Consider the following 20,208-nt stretch of genomic DNA (forward strand, 5'->3'; position numbering starts at 1 on the left):
CTTGTTGACTGGCGTCGGTGTTGAGGCGGGCGTGTTGGCGACACTGGGTAATTCGCGAAACAAATTGCTCACATGCTTATACTAGGGTATACCCAGCACCTCCACCACTTGCGAGACAGCTGTTCAACCTCGACGGTTTATTATGCAGGCCGCGCGCTGAAGCGAATGGCGCTGGCCATGATGATGAGTATATACAGATGAAGAAGATGAAGGGGTAATATAATGCTCACAATATATATATATATATAACAGGGTGTCCCAGCTATCACGCAGCACGATTTAAAAAAGGAACGGCGTTACGCGAAGTAGACTTAGTGCGTATTGTTTCCAGTACAGTGGAGTAGCCGCCGGTAATTTTTTCGTTACTGAGATTTAATTAGGTAATTCTAATTAATTATCTAACTCGAGAAGTACTGTCCTAATGATCAAAGTGTCAATTAGAAAAGTGTAGAGAACCATGAAAAACTACCGATACAGATTTCTGTTGCTCAATACGTGCTACATACATATCTTTTTCCGAGCGTGAAAGAAGCCCGCGAATACACGCAAAGTGCCTCGAGCGGCCAGTCGTGCGGCAATTCTGCGTGTATTCTCGGGCTTCTTTCACACTCGGAAAAACACATTTATTAAGTAGCACGTACTGAGCAACAGAAAGATGTATTGAGAGTTTTTCATGCTGCTGTACAATTTTCTCATTGACACTTTGATAATTAGGACAGTACTTCTCGAGTTAGAGAATTACAATTACATAATTAAATCTCAGTAACGAAAGAATTACCGGCGGCTACTCCACTGCACTGGAAACAATACGCATTAGGTTTGCTTCGCGTAACACCGTTCCTCTTTTTTTAACTCGTGCTGCATGATAGCTGGGACACCCTGTATATATTGTAAAGACGAAGTAAACTTGGCCGCGGGCGCTCGCAAGGCGGGCGCTGGGAGAGAAGACGACGAAAAAAAGAATAGCTGGCCCAGGAACTGGTGTGGTCTCTGTCTCCTTTATTCCGTTACAATATATATATATATATATATATATATATATAGTCGGGAAAAGTGGTCAGCACATAATCACTGTATCAGTGATTATATTGATTGATTGCCTATACCAATCCTTATGCATATCTGCTATGGCGATTGCTTTTGCTACGACAGCCTTTGAAAGGCCACTCGGCTGTTGCGGCGCAAAATTTTAGCACACAATAGAAGTTGAGAAGTGTCGTCGGAGAGCGGTCTACAGCAAAACAATAGCTGAGATAGAAGAAATGAAAGGTTGCGAGGGATGGTACGTGCGAGCAGGTGAGCACAGGACTCAACTTTGACACTTATTCTATTCACTCTTCACCGCTTTGAACAGTAATCTCTGTCAAGCGACTTTTGAGAGTTGTCTGCGTCTTTTGATTGTCTCTGCATTATCCGCGTCTATTGTCCGCGGGCATTCAACTGGAGAACATTCGCGCTAAATTCGTCGAACATGTCTTTTTTTTTTTTTTTTTTCGCGTACGTGAAACATAACGGCAACTCCACCACAACATTGCGACGTAACGTTCAGCAATTTGTTGACAAGAGGCAGATTATTGTAGTGCACTTTAATAATAGGGAGTGCTATGACGTCACGCGGCTGCCATAATGTTGTACAGCAGAACCCGGATATATAGAACCCTCATATATAACGAATTATTGTATAGAACAAACAGCTGTAAAAATCCCCTTGAAAATTTTTGTATAAAATTTTTATGTTATATATCAAACTACCTATATATATATCGAACTTTTTGTGATCCCCTTCACAATCGATATATCCGGGTTCGATTGCATTAATAGCGCGGTGAAAAGCTGCGTGTTTTATCGATGCATCTCCAACAACGTGGTGCGAACTGTGACTAGGACGACAATACGGCGTTCGCGATGTCACGCGATGGCTCCATATGCAGTGATGGAGCTTTTACAAGGTTCACTTACAGCACTGATGACACGTACAGCCGAGCGCAAACGTTTTCGGAGATCGAGATTCGCGAGAAATTCCGCATTGCTCACTTATCCTAGAATTTAGGTAAGCGTTGTGGTAGTCGTACGAAGAAACATCCACTACGTTTAGATTCGAGGGAGGAAGCGCTGGCTGCAAAAAAACGCTCTCTCGGTACGTGTATTCCGAAAGCATTTGCGCTTGAGGTGTAATCGAAAGTATTGTAACGAAATTGTTGTAAAGTATTCCCGTTCCTGTATTGTACAAAAGGTTGGGCCAATAGCCGCAAGTTGATTCGTTTCTTAATTGCACTATCATTACAAGGACTATGAAGCTTTCCTATTGTCATAATCTTTCAGCATCGCAGCAGATGACATTGCATCTACCATGCGCACGATCGAGTGATCGGGCACACGCATTGCGGTAGCAGCGTCTGAATCCGAATCAGTGGTGCATCAAGTCGTTTTGTCTCGTATTCCGTGATTGCTCTGACAGTTTATCGTGACTTCGGTGTAGGTTCCATACGCCTGTACGTGACCAGTGCTGCTGCTATTTGAACCTATTCTACTACCAAAACCTGTGCTGCTATTTACCCGTGAGCATGCCAAAAGCAAAAGGGTAGGTGGAAGGAGCATTTTGTTAGTCAGAGAAAGAGACGTCTTCAATACAAATTGGAGTTGCTTGTCTGGCTGCAGGCCTGGCCGGCTCATCCAGGGGAGGGGGAGGGGGATATTCTTTAAGTGTCCATCTGTAGTGGACTGTACATTTCGGCTACCGCTGATTGGCTGGAGCAGTGCACAAGCGAGGAGGAGGCAGGCGCCGGCCTCGTTCTCACTCGTACCACAGCCCAGCAAGTAAGCACTTTAGCAGCATAGCAGAAGTGGGCAGTCCACTAAGTGGACGCTTACAGTATACCCCCTCCCCCAGGTTTATTGCGGACAGATGAAGCGGTGCACGTAACAACAACAACGTAGTCACATCACTCGTATTACTAACGTGGTACCCTCCTTCGACCTTGAAGGCAATGATGATGATGCACAAGAAGGGCGAGCACCACGCGAACGGCAGCAGCAGCGACAACGCCACGCTATTGGCGCGACCCTGGAGCGGCCGGTCTAGCGTCGGCTACAGGACGGCTCACCCGACCCACGTGACCACCGCTCGCACGGAGACTCCGGCACCGCCACCGCCGCGGAGGGCTGCTTCGGCGGACAACTGCGAGCAGCCCGAAACGACCAGGAGAACCACCACCACCACCACGAGAAGGACCACGACTAGGACGACGACGACAACGACGACGACCAAGAGGACCACGACGACGCCAAAACCGACGACGACCACCAGGACGACAACGACTTGCGCACCAACCACGGTGGCCGGTGAGCTACAGCGTTGCTCTTCCCCGCGTGTAGACTGGCAGCAATTTCCACGTGCCTGGGTGAGGCGTCGAATGCTCACATCGTTATCTCGATCGTCGCCTGGTCGGCACGACTTATGACGAGTAGTTTATTAAGGCGAAAGCCTTGTATGTCTCACCAGTCAGTCGACCTTGACCGAAAACGCGTCAACGACACGAAAGGTACAAAAAGGCTACAAACCCTCGACCTTTCCTGAGAGTCGAACCCACAACCTTTGGTGTTAATGAAGGCTACGAACCGTCGGCCTCGACCTTTGATGTTAATGAAGGCGAAGTTAATTAATTCACAGTTAATTAATATAGATGTAATTAAGCCACTCGAACCCACGACCGTGGGTGGGAGTCGAACCTATGACCTTGGTGCCAAGAGGGGTGACTAAGCGAAGTACGCTAAGCGCATTAAGCGGGATGTAAGCGAATGAAGAGGATGAGTAAGCGAATTAAGAGGGACGACTGAGCGAAGTAGACTAAGCGAAGTACGTCATGTGTCCGTCTTTAAAGCGTCGGCCCATGGCCTTAGCCTCCAAGTCGTCTAAGGGATAACATTTTTGTTATTTGTTTTATTCTTCGTACGATTGAGGGGAGGTAGAGGGACTACATTCACATAGCATGACAGAGGACACATGCAGCCAAGACAGTTTTTGCACATCATATGACATCGCCGCTTACAGCAGCCATCAATAGATATGTCGAAAGAAAGCGCAGTCGAAACAAATTGCACTTGAACCATCGATAACATATGTTGCAATCACTTTAGCACGTCAAGAAAATATGAACATTATACGCTAATACGCATTTAGATAGTATGCTTTACACTCTTATAAAACAAAAACGTAGAGAAAGAAACTAGTACGTCATTTATATGCTGTCCTATTTGACAGGTGGATAATAGGTAACACAGAAAATCGTAACTCTGTCCTCAATTAAAACAAAAATAATATCTATAACCTTCATCACACAAAGCATATGCATTCTCTAATGAAAATTTATTTCAAATGTTTCTTAAAGATTTCTTCCCCGCGTGTACACTGGCAGCAATTTCCACGTGCCTGGGTGAGGCGTCGAATGCTCACATCGTTATCTCGATCGACGCCTGGTCGGCACGACTAATGACGTGTAGTTTATTAAGGCGAAAGCCTTGTATGTCTCATCAGTCAGTCGACCGTGACCGAAAACGCGTCGACGACACGAAAGGTACAAAAAGGCTACAAACCCTCGACCTTTGCTGGGAGTCGAACCCACAACCTTTGGTGTTAATGAAGGCTACGAACCGTCGGCCTCGACCTTTGATGTTAATGAAGGCGAAGTTAATTAATTCTGTCAAATTCTATTACTGTCAAATTCTATCAAACTGTCCACTCCATTGAGACGTCTTGTGCATTCAAATTTCAAGTTTTGTCCTCTGAACTTGTCAAACCTATTCTTTGTGGCTCACGTTATCAGCCTCACTTGCTTTTCCTGTAAATTAATTAACATAAATAAATAAATAATTTATTTATATATTTTTGGTGCATTAGTGCAGGGGCAAATAACAGCTTTCCAAATACAAAGAGTACATACACATAACAAAACGCAGATTGATAACAGTTCATTCAGACTTATGAAGAGAACAATAAAAAAGTTAATATTGACAATATGTGACAAATTTTCACGAAATGGTAAGTATAAATGACAAAGACAGAAAAGAAAAACAAGTAACCACGCTTTACGCTGACCAGGTTGTCTGAAAAGAAAATTCTGGAGAGATCGGAAGAATCTGAAAGGGTCTGAAGGCGAGCTCGTTCGTATGCATTCGTAGTGTAAAAAAGAGCGCTGTTTTTTACCCTACGGTAGAATATGTTGGAGGGGAAGCTTAGTCAGTTTCCTGGGGTAGCTTATTCCATAAGGGGGGAAATGCGTATTTCATAAGGTGATCCTGGATGTAAACTGTAATGCCTCTTAAAGGCGCTGGGGGTATTAAATAAATAAATAAATAAATAAATAAATAAATAAATAAATAAATAAATAAATAAATAAATAAATAAATAAATAAATAAATAAATAAATAAATAAATACACTCCGGTACCTTCAAACAGTGGTCAGCACGGGCAGATAGGCAGAGTTCTCATTTTTGGCGGGAACAGAACGATTGTGCGACGTGATTCGTGTTGTCTTGTAGCGCGAAATTTGGAGCCACGCACTCCCTACCAACTAACGCAATACTAAAGCCATCGTAGCACTGTCAACTATTTGGCTTCTTCGCGGAGGGCATCGCTGCGAGATCCTGGTATTCAGTGCTTTATAGCTCAGAAGAAAACATTCTTACGGGAACTTAAAGGAAATAAATTATTACTTGTCAAAAATAAGTGCTTAATAAAATAATTTGTTATCGCTTAATTGATGACATGCCATGGCTACATTCTGACGGGAATTTAGGGGAAATAAATTATTACTTGACAAAAATAAGTGCTTACAGAATCCTTTTGTTATATCGCTTAACTGATGACATGTCATGAGTTTTCGATTCGTAATCTTACAACTCTTGTTGCTTTCGTAACGTCCGAATACAAGCATTATGGCGTTCCCATGGCACACACCGAATATCCCGTATCGCCTTGTTATTCTTTTTTTTTATTTTGGAACAGCTCGAACCAACCGTACTTATGTGCACGTGTGCGCTGCTTAATTTCGTTTCCAGTAGTTGGCTGCGAGCGAGCGCCACCGCCGCCCACAACGAAGACGACGACCACTACGACGACTACGACGGCGGCTCCCAAACCGTATCTGCACGGCCATCCGTACGTGGTCATCAAGCTGCACGAGGTGAACGGAACCCGTCGCGTGCCGGTTGATCGCCTCGTGCCGTTGCAGCCATACCTGCGGCAGCTGCTAGCCAACGGCACGAACCCAGAGAGAACGCAGCTGGCACGGAACATCTCCTCGTATCTGCCAGATTACCGGTATACGGTTTAATTTTTAGAGCTTTCTTTGGCTCTTCTCCTCGCTTTACGGTGTGTAAGTTTAAGGCTAACTTGAGACACTAGGTGCCGTTAGTTGCCACAGCCCAGCGAAGTTGGCGCTATAGCGGCTTCACGTCGTTTTCGAGCCCATTCGCGCATTTGTGCGCGTTGGCGGCGCTCCTTCAATTTCCGCTCTTCTTCCTCCGAGCGAACGACACGCGTCCGTCCCATAGCGACTCCAAAGGGCAACTGCTGATAACAGTGCTGGCGCGATCTCTACGTCACGAGACAAAGGGACACAACGATTGGTGGGAAGTGCCGCCGCCGCGTATATCGCGACACTTGTGAAAGAGGCATCGGCGGTGGCGAGGGGTATAACAATGTGCCATCCCTCATCCGTTTTGACAACTGTGCTAAGGCACTTCATACATAAACCGATATACAGGGTGTCCCAGCTATCACGCAGTACGATTAAAAAAGAGAGAGCAACGGCGTTACGCGAAGAAAACCTAGTGCGTATTGTTTCCAGTACAGTGGAGTAGCCGCCAGTAATTTTTTCGTTACTGAGATTTAATTAGGTAATTGTAATTATCTAATTTCAGAAGTACTGTCCTAATTATCAAAGTGTCAATGAGAAAGTTGTAGAGCAACATGAAAAACTCCCGATACAGCTTTCTGTTGCTCAATACCTGCTACATGAATGTGTTTTTCCGAGCGTGAAAGAAGCCTGCGAATACACGCAAAATGCCTCGAGCGGCCAGTCACGCGGCAATTCTGCGTGTATCGACTTAACAAGCATGGTGTCAGCACGCACAAGCAAACTTGACTAGGTGAGACTCGACGACCGCACACAAGCGCTGTCAAAACGCTGGCGTGAGCAAGCGTTTTGCAGCAAGCGTGAGCAAGCGCCCGCCTCGGCTGCGGGAGGTTGTAGGTTCGATTCCCACCGCCGCCGGGCACCCACTGGTTCAAATGGGTACAGGCGTACCCCGGCCTGGCGTTCGGCTTCCTTCAGGGGTGATACGCTTGTGAAAGGAGCTGCGCCCTGAATTCCCGTCGAAACCCTCGTGAGAACAGAAAACAAGTGATGTCTGGGCCGCTCCCATGGCGGCGATTTCCCATGTGGCGCCTCAAGCACCTATTGAGATGGGCACGCCTTCAGGTTGAGGTCAAAAACCGTTTTCCAAGCGTTGAGCTCCCATAATGTCCAAGCACCAGACCAGGAGCGCGCTTGTACTTATTTTACCGGTAGGCACCCGGCGGCAGCACTTCCTCCCACAGCCGCGGCGAATGCTCGTCAACAAGGCCGGCTGTGGTTGGACAAGAGGCGCCCAGAGACAAGTCCTGAAATCTCTATTGAGCCCTCTTTCGAGATGTGAACCCCCACGACAGCCGAGCACCAGGCCAGGGGACATCTCTATCCATTAGAAAAACTGGTGGGTTCCCGGCGGCACCGGAATTTGAACTCGGTACCTCCCGCATACGAGGCGGATGCTCTATACCGCTAGGCCACCGCTGCGGTTGGTACCACAGCCACGTGGTACCGCAGCGGCGAGGCATCGAGCGAGCGCAGCTGCGACGCCTCTCCGCAGCGGATCACGTGGCGCGACGTCACACCTGTCACACTTGCGCTCCGGCGGCTTGTGCTCCGGCGGCTCAAGGTCATTTCGACGCGATGAATGACCTCACGTGATAGGGCGTAGTAGAGCTTTCGCTCTAAATATCCGCCTCCATTCCATCCCGTGAAAGCGGATGTACAGTCACAGCGAAGCTGGTGCGGACTCGAGGCAAGCACAACCGACACTAGACAAATACCACCACCCCAAGTGACGTTAGACGAAGTTACACAAGCACCACCATCATAAGCGACGTACTCCGCGCGCGCACGCACGAGTGCGGAAGTGCAGCATACGTCGTCATTCTTCTAGGCCACCCGCCAAGCGCAAGTGCCTTACTGAACTAAATTAGTGTTTAAAAGTAAACTGCGTCAAAGAATTCGTAAAGTACGACTTGCACGCAACCTACAGACATGATGTCATCGGATTGTAATTCGAATATACGAGAAAGCATACTTCTCTCACGCGGAAACTCACACAAACCCCTTTCCCAGCTGCCATTTGATGTCTGTCTGAGTGGCCACGGCCGCCTGTTTTTCGGCTGAGCCCCCCTTCGCGCGGCAGCCTATTGCCTCCGCGACTAGAGAAGTAGTCCCGCTGACGCGACTCGGCCCAGTTTGAAGCGCGGGCTGCCATGTTCTCCGTCGGCGGGGACACCGGCCGTCCGGCTGTGACGACAGTCCAGAGTGCGCGCCCATTGGTGGAGGCTAGTGTGCACATCCGCCTTTAAGGGGCAAATGCCGCTGCCTTCTAAAGTTATACCCGACTATAGAGGCTAATAGCTTCGCAGTAAAACACCTTGTGTTTAGGTCTAGATGCACGGTAAAGAACGCACAACTGGTTAAAATAATTCGTGCCTTCCAGTATGGCGTCTCCATACGAAGTCTGTCCCAAAAGTCCATGCAGTGAGTTAGCAAAAATGCGGGAGAGGATGTAGCGGCTCCGTTCTCTCGCTCTTTTCACCCGAAAGGATTCAACTGACCTCTAGTACGAGCCGGACAGCTGTACGACAAGGCAGAATTTTATGCATTCACGTTTTGTACGACCCTATACGGCTTTGTCGAAATGGAAGTAGACGAACAGGCGGAACAAATGATCAAAACCAAGTTTCTCGTGAAATTACTATGGATAAATGGAAGAGGAGGAAACAGTGAATTTTGTCAAGCGGGGAGTATTTTGAAAGTGACCACATTGATGTATCTGAAATTTCGTGAAAAGGGGGGACAAAGCAGGCGGGATTTTGGGAAGAAATTTTTAAGTGTGTGTGAGGGGGGTGGGGCATGTGCCAGTGTCACCCTCCCCTCCCCTTCCCCCTGGCTATACCCCTGCACACAGGCACTGGCGTTTTTTTTTTTTTTTTTTTTGCGTAGGAGTGCTTATTAAGATTTCTTACTAGAGAGTACGTCGCGACAGCTGTCGGCCATTTCTTTCGTTATTGTGAGAGCCTGTTCGCAATATTCGCCCAGCCTTTGGATGCGCGGTGGCTCGTCGGAAGCGGGTGACGATGCGAGTGGCGGCGCATCGGGGTACCAACGCAAGGGCAAGAAGCAACGGCAGCAGCAGCAGCAGCAGCAGCAGCATCCTCGTTCGCGACGAGTGCCGGCGTACGCGGCCGAGACGGCGGCGCTCAAGCGCGAGGTAGCCGGCAACCTGATGCGAGTGCTGCGCACCATCCGAGAACTTGACTCCATGGCCCAGAAATCTCAGCAGGACGAGCAGCAGGAAGAGGTCCAAGAACAGGAACTGGAGTCCGCACCGCAACAGCAGGATCCCATCGAACTGGTGGCGCCCGACACGGCGGGGCAGATCGACCAGCTCCTCAGGCGCCGGGACAAGTCGCAAGGGCTCAGGTGAACGCCACGTCGAACGTCCACTTAGAACACGACGAAAAAGAGAGAGAGAGAAAAAAAAAAGAGAGAGACAATCCGGAAACCTACGTAGTATTTTAAGAAACTGCAGATTTTAGGTAGTGAATCTCTTTCTCGCACATTTTTATGGGGCCTTAATTGGCTTCGTTCCGTCCCCCCCCCCCCCCCCCCCCCCTATAAGCTGTTACTGTTATCGCAGTGACGACGGTGAGTTGAGGCTTGGTTCCCGTCTAGCCTGTAGTCTGCATCGGTTTGACACCTAAACTACAGCATTCGCGAATCGCTCCTAAGCAGGCGTGGACCTCTGAGATCTCCGTTGTGAAGCAACTATATATACACAGTAAAAGTTTTTACACCCAAAAGGGTGTAAAAAGGGTGTCCTTTCACACCCTTGTGTCGTTATTTTACAATACTACACCCTATATATAGGGTGCGTACATCTTTTGCACCCTCCGATTGGCACCAAGGGTGTTTCTTTATGCTCAAGAAGAGTGTAAGTGACGCACAAATATGTATGCGTACACACGTGTACGCATGCGTCTTCGACAAAGGCTATATATAACGTGCCCAGAGCATTGGTGATAATAAAGGCGCTTTATTCGGTAATACAGTATTCAAGGCAATTCGTGTTAAGTGTATCTATCGTAAACTATTAAACTCCATATGTACTTATCGTAATCGGCTAGCTTTCATTTTCAATTTAAAGAGCATGCGGTAATTACAAAATTCAAGTCAGCCTGTACGCAAAATGTACCCAGTAAGTGCGAACTTGGTGAGCGAATCAAGTTTTTAAGATATTCCTTCTAAAATAGCTTGCATGACGTTCTCCATTCTATTTTTCGAGAAAAGCTTTTTGGTGCATATATGTGGAACACCAGTGCATTATGCGACACTATTCAAGTGTATATTTTGCGATGCTGGTGCCGCTGACAGCATTTCTGTCAAATGGCCAAACTTCACATATTGTATCGCTTCAATATTGAAATAACAATATGCCCTATCAAAATATTAATGAAAAAGTAGTTTTATGGATATCAGTCCTCGTAAAATATACGTTCTAACATTGATAAAAAGTTATGACACAACTCATTATTTACCCGTTCATTACATGGACCAACCAACCCAAATTAGCACTACGCTAGACAGATTGCAGTACACTGCATTGCAACACAGGGGCACTGGGGTTTGCCATCCCCTGTAGGAAATCGGACGCTTGTCTGGTGTACCTGCTTGCCTTTCCTCTCCTTGATTTTTCTATCTCTTTGAACAAACTGCACTACCTTGTCGAAGAGGAAGCGTTATCCTCTTTCAGAGTTAAATTATTTGTCGAACAATAATTTTACTGTTCCTACAGCATAAACTGGAAAACGAAACCGAATCTGATTTGTTCTCCGTGCTCACAGAGCGCGGCACCAGGTGGCACCGTGCGCTGCGCCTCTGGTCTCGAAGGATCTAACAAGCGGTTGATGCAGCTGCGAATGTGTACTGTGTAGTCAGTCGGCTTTTATCGTTTTATGTTGTGCAGATTGTTAGTTCACCGTAAATATGTCTTGATTTGTACTGAAGAGTGGAGCAAGGCCCCAAGGAACAAAACCGCCACCGCACGCAACGGGAGCGAAGAACAGAAGCGATGGATGGTTACGCTGGTTGACTATCGGCATGTTCAAAATGGCGAAGTTACGAATTCGTCGCTGTGTGACGTGCGCGAGTGTGCTGCTGATGTGCCGTCATAGCGCGGGGATATTTGTGCTAAATGTGTTTCACTTCGTCTACAAAACTCTGCACGTAATGGCATCGAAGAAGTCGTGTGTTCAGGTGCACGTATGTGCATGCTTGGATGCGGAAAGCCTGCCCTCAACGTTAGCGCTGAGCTCAGCCGTGTTGGCTCAGCGCTACCCCCTCAACGGATGTTCAACAGTCTACGCGCTCGTTACTTGATCACGAGGTAAGCCCGTTGTCATCTTGTTTGTTTTGTGGTATGTGGTAAGCCGGCGTCGCGATCAGAAATATTGTTTAGAAAATGCCAGTAAACGGGTGTCTTACGGCAAAAAGGACGCGTGAATGGGAAAGAGGATTACGTTTGGGGTAGATTACTCGTTGGCGTCACCTATTCTCGCACGGGCGCGTTACGTCGGATGGACATACTCACGCCTGCGGCGCTCGTGCTGTATCAGTCATGCCGGATTATATAGCTTTCTCGCGCCTCTACCTTCAAAATAACATCACTGATTTTCCCGGGGGAGCAGTAGGGGCCGTAGTGGAGGCCGGGGCTACTGTCCTGGAGCCGTATTTTCGTGCATGCCAGCCTTTTCGTATGTGTTAAGCTTCTCTGCAGCCTAAATTGTTTGCTGTTAAGGCTGCATGACATTATACTTGCTTGCATAAGTGTCACAGCTGTCACCCGTTCGTCGTCGGCGCGAAGTCAATCGACGGGGTATACAAGCCGGTTGGTCATTCCGTATGCTCTCCGTGACTTTTCAAAACATATTAACTCAAAGAAAATGCCTCAACTGCTCCCCCGGGAAAATCACTGATGGTATTTTGAAGGTAGAGCGCCGTAAGGCGTGAGAAAGGTATAATCTGGCATGGCTGACCCGCAGGCGCGGGAATGGCTGTCCGAAATACCGCGCCTGTGCGCGGAGAATAGGTTACGCCAACGAGGAATTTACCACGTTTGATCTACATGGTAGTGCGGTCCCCTCGATCGCGATCGAAATTTGCTGTGTGACGATTAGAACCTCTTTTTTCTGTGTGACGATTAGAACCTCTTGCTTTGTGATTGCTATATTCAGCACATTTATAAAAGAAAGATATTGTTGAATCAAAGGTAAACAGAGGTTTTACAAGTAAAAAAGAACAAGAATTTTGTGCAATTGTATTGCACATGTCCGTGTGATCATTGAAGCTAACACGAATTGTCATCTGTTTACAGACCTCGTTGCTGTTGCAACTCTGAGGATAATTGCTTCAAATGGGAAGGAACAACCAGCAGTGCCAGCGCTATTTCTACATGAGAACGTATGTTCCTTCACATTTTTGTTAATGAAATCGGATCTAAACAATGCTGTAATTCCTCAAATGGCTTCAATCGTAGAAACAGTTTGGCAACTGTATAAAGATCCAGATGCTTTTTTTTAAATGTGAACTGAGGTGCTACCTAGTTTCACCAGCTATTTATTCATTTTTATTTATTCATGCTACCGGTAAAGGCCCTCACAGGGAGTGTATTACATAGGGGGGGGGGGGGGGGCGATACAATAATTAATAAGTGCTGTACATATTAGGAAGAACAACAACAATAAATGTATAAATAATAAAAAACAGCAATTCAATCATAAGTCAATATACAAAACGTAAGGATGAACAAACGAACAATTTTGAACTGCTCTTGCACTCAATGTGAGGAGCATCTATGCTGCAAAAATGACCTTGCTTGGATTACACAGGTTATTCGAATAATGCTGGGTTGTGTTAAGCTTTTCTACAGCCTACATTGTTTGCAGTTAAGGCTGCATGACATTATACTTGCTTGCATAAGTGTCACAGCTGTCACCCGTTCGTCGTCGGCGCGAAGTCAATCGACGGGGTATACAAGCCGGTTGGTCGTTCAGTACTCAAGTGAACAGAGTGAAAAGAGTCAGAGTCGGGAGTAAACAAAAAAAACACAGATATTTATCGACAGATAAGTATACACAATTAATAAAATAAAATAATAAAAAAGACAATACAAACACACCTGGGGTGCTATAACGTAAAATGTTTCCCAACAGTTTTGATTGCAAACTCCTGATGTCAAATTTACGTAACCACCAACGCAAGCATCGGGCGGTGACCCGCAGCCTTGACTGAACAACCCAATCAAGCACTCTCCTCGTTTATAGGAGGTTACCTTTGTTCGCTTTCAAAACCAATAACATTGCTTACACAGCAGTTTTTCTTATCTAATTGGCTGACAAGAGGATCACGCTCTAGTGGAGAGGGTTTCGATGGGGCCAAGCCAGCACAGTGAAAATAGATAACCACATGAAGAGGGTGGTGCCGGCTTCTCCGATTGGTCCGCTTCGCCTTAGCTTGCGGTGGCTGGTCGAAAATCGCGGCGGCATGCACCGGAAGAATAAGAATGCTGCTAAAACGGATCCTCAGCAAGGAAGAGTTGGCAGAGTGATGTCGTATGCATGCCGAAAAGGCTCGATAACGTTTTACTGATACACAAAAATGTTTATCATGCGCAAATAATTACATGCTCACCGGCAGGTACGAGTAGCGAGAGCCTGAGTGATCCGCAGGCAGCCATCTTTTATTCCTTTCGGAACGGGCCAGTCTATGGCTATTCAGAGAAATTTTCAGTTTTGTTCGGCATAATGCATTTTTTGTGAGGTCGCGTGACAGACAGGCGAAGTGGGCATATCCAGAAAACATTGGATAATAGCAAAGGGCTAATGGTGAAAAGGCGTAGAATCAGGAATGATTATTTTTCTTTTGTGCGGTTTAATCATGCATAATCAGTGTGTACACGTTATATCAGATGGGGAGCTGTCGCGGTTTTCGTGACGTCACGTGACAGACAGGCGAAGTTGGGAGTGGCTCGAAAATGTTTTGACCAATCGTGGAGGCTGATTGCAGAAATTGGAATCAAAACAGTTTGGAATCTTTACGTTATAGCGCCCCTGAAACACAATGATGACGGAGAAATGTGATGAGCAATTAACAATACATATACATATGAAACAGGGCGCGGATCAAATATACACGAATAACACCTAACAGCATTTCACTAAAATAAAGTTCAAAAGAAAACAACGATGTCATACGCGTGGCCGCGCAGCAGCAGCAAGACCACAAACCGTGAAGTCGGCGCGCGGAGCTTTCCCGAAGAATGCGGGCGGGCCGATCTTGCTGAGGTGGCTGCAATTGCTGGGCTGGATTTCCCGAGAGTCTAGATTTGACGTCTTCTCTCAAGCAGGTTGAGCTAACTTAAGGCGATCTACCATGAGCTTCGTTGCAGACGTTGGTTTGTAGTCTCGTACAACTAGTTCCTCGGTATTCCGACGTGGCCAGGCGGCCCAGGAGATACTGCACGGCACAAGCCCCCTGATGGCTTCTCAGCAGCACATAGGTTCAGCTTCTAGACTAATTAGCTGGGACCAAAACCTGCGCTTAAATAGCCCCTCCTTTCTCTAGTTCCCTATGTAGGGGAACTGCCGGTATTCAGAGTTCACCTAATTAATTCATGACTCCTCCCAAAAGTCTTGGCCGTGCCCCTTTCAGCATGGACGAAGGATGGCAGATTGCCCTCTCTCCAAGGTCGAGCCCCAGCACTGCATGCACGATACGGACGCACACTCTAGGTCCGTTAATCGGCGTGTCGATGTCTCGAAACGAGATGCCACCCGTGGGGCCACGACGTTTCTGACGCCCGTTTATCGGCCCGTCGCCTTCTCGAAATTATACGCCGCACAGTGAGGACACGACGTTTTTTTGGCGGCCGTTAATTGGCGTCAAAACGACTCGAAATCTTTCGAAAATATGCCGCTCCATGGCAATAAGCATAGCAACCCCTTTATATTGTGCTTACACAAAAGCATTAATATACTTTCATGATCAGTAAGCTTTCTTTGTTGTCATTGCAGGACGAGAGGGTTCTACTCACCCCCTGTGTGGTGTATTCTGGCCACAACTTGGAACAGGCAGAGTTTCTCCACCTCTGTGTCGACAAGGAGTGGCTGTTCATGGTCAAAAATGCGGAGGAAGGGGTCATCGCAATCATGAGTGCATTTTTTGTATTGAACATAGTATATGGGCCTAAATACTTCAACACCAGTGCAGTACTGGAACGATTGTTTTTTGGTTGGAATGTAACAATGCCAAGTGGTTGTCACAAAGTTTGTGAACAGAGTTGTGCAGGCAATGCGACACCGAGGTTCTTGTACGTTACCATATGAATGCTAGCCTGACAATTTTGTGCAATATAGCTTGAGCAATAGTTTTGTGCAATTTTTAATGTATCATTTTCTTTCTTTTTGATCACGATAATAGCATGATCCAGTAACTTCTTCCGCTGCCTCTTTGCCAACCACATTATCTATAGACTGCACCTTTTTTGTTCTGATGACTTGGCAGACAATGTAATAGTGCCCAAGTGTAGGTCAGCGAAAAAGAAACGTGGTGTACTGTAGTCTTCACGGATTTATGGAAAACGTTGCTGGGTGTTGCTATGTGCTGAAAGGAAGATTACAATACGTCTAGTTCTTATTAGGTCTGCTTTAACATTAATGTGTGTGAAACAATTGTCAGCAGTCTTGTACAAAGATTATAGCATGCTTGCTCTTCCTTAACATAGTTTGTTTATGAAACCTATTTGCCAGCCAGGGAACAATGCCTCAGCTTATAAGTACTGCATGATACAACTGTTAACGTTTGTATTCCCTTATAGGGCACATCAACACTGGCAGCCAGTGCTCAACTTTTCGTAACATGCTGCTTGGTCAATATTTTATATTTTGCACATGTGTTGAGTAGTGTAACCTACCCAATACAAGTGAAAGTTTTTGTGGTTTGACTGTCCTTTTATGAACTATGTTTTATGTTTATTATGTATAACTTAGCAGCTGAGGCCTGACATACTAGTCAAAACGCAACAGAGTATCCAATTTTTATAAGGTTTTACAAGGTTTTTACAAGTTTTGGATTGTAAAAAATGTTGCGTGGAACAATTATCAGGCTGAAGTACTGTTACATTGTCATGAATACCGGCAGCCTTTGCTTAACTTTTATGAATCTGCTGGCAGGTTGTAGTATCTTTAGCTTGTTTATTTTTTGTACATGTGTTGCCAATGCCTCACCCGAGTGAAAGCTATTCGCTTATATACTACATATACTGGTGTTTCTACAAAGAATTTACGTAATATTTAAAAATAGCCGTTCTGAAGTACAAGGACGGCTCGTTAGAAGACATGCTGTCAGTGGTGCCCACCATGGGTGGATGGGTGATATCTGGTAATTAGTTGCTAATTAACAATCTAATATATCTTACTTTTAGTTTCAGCAGACTCATTGTAACTAGGAAATTAAAGCAAGCTCTCTGCACAAGACACCCTTATAAAAATTTTTATTGAAAGTCTGATTAATATCTGTATACAATTCTCATCAGAATACCAGAAATTCTGGTTAAATTGTGATGCGTTTTTGTGATGAGTCCTTGATAACATTCTGCATGTATTTGGCCACCGCGTTTCTGATGAATTCTTGGTTACCGAGTTTGTGGTGCATTCTTGATTACCGAGTTTGTGGTGCATTCTTGATTACCGAGTTTGTGGTGCATTCTTGATTACAGAGTTTGTGGTGCATTCTTGATTACCGAGTTTGTGGTGCATTCTTGATTACCGAGTTTGTGGTGCATTCTTGATTACCGAGTTTGTGGTGCATTCTTGGTTGCTGCACTTCTGGTGCATTCTTGATTATTCTATTTCTGCTGACCCTCTGAGGTATGTCACAATTGTTTCTGACAATATTGTGTTCAATATGTGATAAATTCATGACTTGCATCAGCACTTGCAAAATTGCACCTCGGATCACAACCTCCGCCCCAGGTGGCAAACAGCTAGGACCTCGAGATAGTATGATCAAAGTTGGCTACTCTGCCATCCACTGGCTTTGCTGTGTACTTTTTGCAATTGTATTTAGAAGCAGTGTTAGCATGGACGGCAGTAAGCATGATGCAGTAAACAGGAGTAAATAGGTGCTAAATTTTACTTCCTATGAGTGGGTATAATACAAGCTCTCTACTTCAGCTCTCGAGCCAACATCGAAGACAGGCTATTCTTCAGGTGCAGGGTTGTCGTAGCAAACTTGCTGCATGTGTAGCCTGCAAGAAATGAAAAAGAAGAGGTTCACAGGTATACAATGTCTCCACAGCCATAAGTGCAATGCTTGACATCGATTATCTGAATGCAGACAATACTTGCCAGAATGGATACTAGACCACTTTATGGCTGTTCAAGTTGAACCCTTAGGCACCGCCCTACATGTATGGTGGCACAGATGCATTCTATAGGGCCCCCAACATTAAAAAATTGTTTAAACCAAAAATATGTTTTAAGCAGAGAATGTGTGTAGATGATGTGTTCATTAAGAAATGCAATATATTTTGTACTTAATTACTGGCTACAGGACAACATTATATATAATACCCCTGTCAAGCGGGCAAGTTAAGTGCACTTACGGGGAGTGCACTTCGGGACCTTGAGTGACACTTTAGGCTACGCGGTTCTAAACGGGAAAACAGAGTGCACTCGCAGTAAAAAAAAATGGCGACAGACTACGAGCGCGTTTTGTGAAAACGTAGTTCAAAAATAAAAGTACTTCAAAAAAGTGATTGTCTTACGTTGTATTATTAATTAAAACAAACTTAAACCTATGTTTTTTCAACAAAAAATAAAAATATTTTTTATTTAAAAGTGTGGCAAGTCAAGCCGGCCAAGAAAAATGCCTAGCCAATCCAGAACGACGTAGCGGCCTTTGATCCTGCTTGAACAGAATATGAACGCGTTTTAGGCTATTATTTGTGCGCAAGAGCTGTTCAACCACTAAAATAAACTTCTGTGTCCTTTTTTTATGCATTACATTTTGTACCATTGAAACCGCTGGTGACGAGGCTACGCACTCGGCCAGCAAAGTGCGTTCCTTGAACGCACTTCGACCGGAGTACACTCTGCAGCGAGTGACACTCCACTCGCGACGTTTAGATTGGGCAAAGTGCACTTAAACCGAGTGACACTCTCCGTAAGTGCACTTAACTTGCCCGCTTGACAGGGGTATAAAATACCGAACTGCTAGTTTAAGTGATGACACATGAGGCAGTAATGTTAGGAACACGTATAAGGCACCCTTTTGTTTCAGTTGAGACAAAGTTTAAACACTACCGGTTCCAAATACCATAATTTCAACACGTGGGATATTTATATGAGGCAGATGTTACTTGAGCAAGTAAGTGCAAGAAATAATGAGGTCACTAGCAATTATTTATCATCTGATTTGTTCACTAACACTTTGCAGTTGGCAAAATGAAGCCAATGACTTATCGAGGCTTGTCAGCTTGAAATGAATTTAGAAACTTGCTCAACTTGCAACAAAATGTACTGGCATTCCACTTATTTTACTACAGCTGAGATCGAAATACTGAATTCTGCTATCAGTCATTTTTAAAGTGGTGTTAAAGAAAAACTGGTGCTGCACGTAGTACATGACTATTTTTGCAAATGAGTTGTTTTAGATTGATTTATTTAGAGAAACTGCTATGCCATCGGCATTTTCTTTCCTACAAGGTACCTTTGAGCTAGAGTACACAGTTGCCTTTCAAAGAAGTCCCTATACCAGAAGACTTTTTCCCTAACCTCAAGAATAGTGCCATTTTTGTTCCCAACACGGGAGAGTTAGGATTACTGATGATGATGAAGGAAACCTCCATGGCAATATCAGTTACTTACCGATGACTGCATTGACCCTGACTGGGTCCAGTGCCTCCTTCACAACGGCGTTCTTATTAGCATTGCTGCCTTTTCCGAACAATGATTTGCCACGCATCTCCTCAACTGTGAAGATGCTGCGTAGGAGATGTCTGGCAAACTTGGTAGGCCCCTGGCAGTGCGAATGGAGGCGCTCCAACAGGGTGGTTTCGACAAGAACACCTCCACCGATGTTAACCTGCATACCACAGAAAACATGCATTGAGCAAGGAGCAGTGTTTTTGCACATAGCAAAGCACAACTTTGATGTCCAAATTGTAACATCAATTTTAGCCATTGCTTTTTTATAAGCTTTGGTTTTAAGTGCCATAACTATCCGGTTTACAAAGCCAAAGAAGTCATTCTTTGTGTGTCACATGAAAAGCACAAGCAGTGATGACAAGTGAAACTGCTGACTGGTTCTGATGACATTGCGCTTAGTAGTGCAAGGAACACTAAACAGTTTAGCCCACACCAAAGAGCAACAACCAGTTTTTTTTTTTTAATTCTGTGTTTTTAATTCCGTGCTGGAAAAAAAGTTGAAAATGTAGGTAAAACTTCGTAAATTGTGCACCTAAGATACAGTTCTAATACATCACTCTGTCACAGATTTAGAGGCATTTTTCCACACTACAGCTATTTTTGAGTAGACAGAAGAGTTTTCAAAAATTCCTAAGCTGAGCTTTTAAAATTATTTTCTGATATCAGTTACACCATTTGTTTAGATAAACTAGATATCCAAGCCTACACTATCAAAATGCGTGTCACATGAGCTCAATCTTATTTTTACTTTTCATCCTCACAAATTCTTTGCTCATCGTTAGACCTGCTAACTTTGTATTCTAGTCGTATCTAGAAATATAGTTTACTGTAATTTCATATTCTGCTTTAGTGCTTTATA

The 20,208-nt window shown here is 45.2% G+C and overlaps 1 protein-coding gene across 3 annotated transcripts in view; it reads left to right on the forward strand.

Moving 5' to 3' along the window:
• Positions 1–20,208, forward strand: part of LOC119442082 (PH domain-containing protein DDB_G0287875-like) — a 58,748-nt gene that overhangs the window by 16,492 nt on the left and 22,048 nt on the right. For 2 of the 3 annotated variants that reach the window (XM_049661868.1, XM_049661871.1), the window contains exons 5-7: positions 2,985–3,342; positions 6,059–6,320; positions 9,403–9,786. In XM_049661868.1, the coding sequence (XP_049517825.1) occupies positions 2,985–3,342; positions 6,059–6,320; positions 9,403–9,786 (1,004 nt within the window). The remainder of the gene's footprint in view (positions 1–2,984; positions 3,343–6,058; positions 6,321–9,402; positions 9,787–20,208) is intronic. The other variant, XM_049661869.1, reaches the window with a different exon arrangement.

Source organism: Dermacentor silvarum, chromosome 2 (assembly GCF_013339745.2).
Source record: "Dermacentor silvarum isolate Dsil-2018 chromosome 2, BIME_Dsil_1.4, whole genome shotgun sequence".
Lineage (NCBI taxonomy): Eukaryota > Metazoa > Arthropoda > Arachnida > Ixodida > Ixodidae > Dermacentor > Dermacentor silvarum.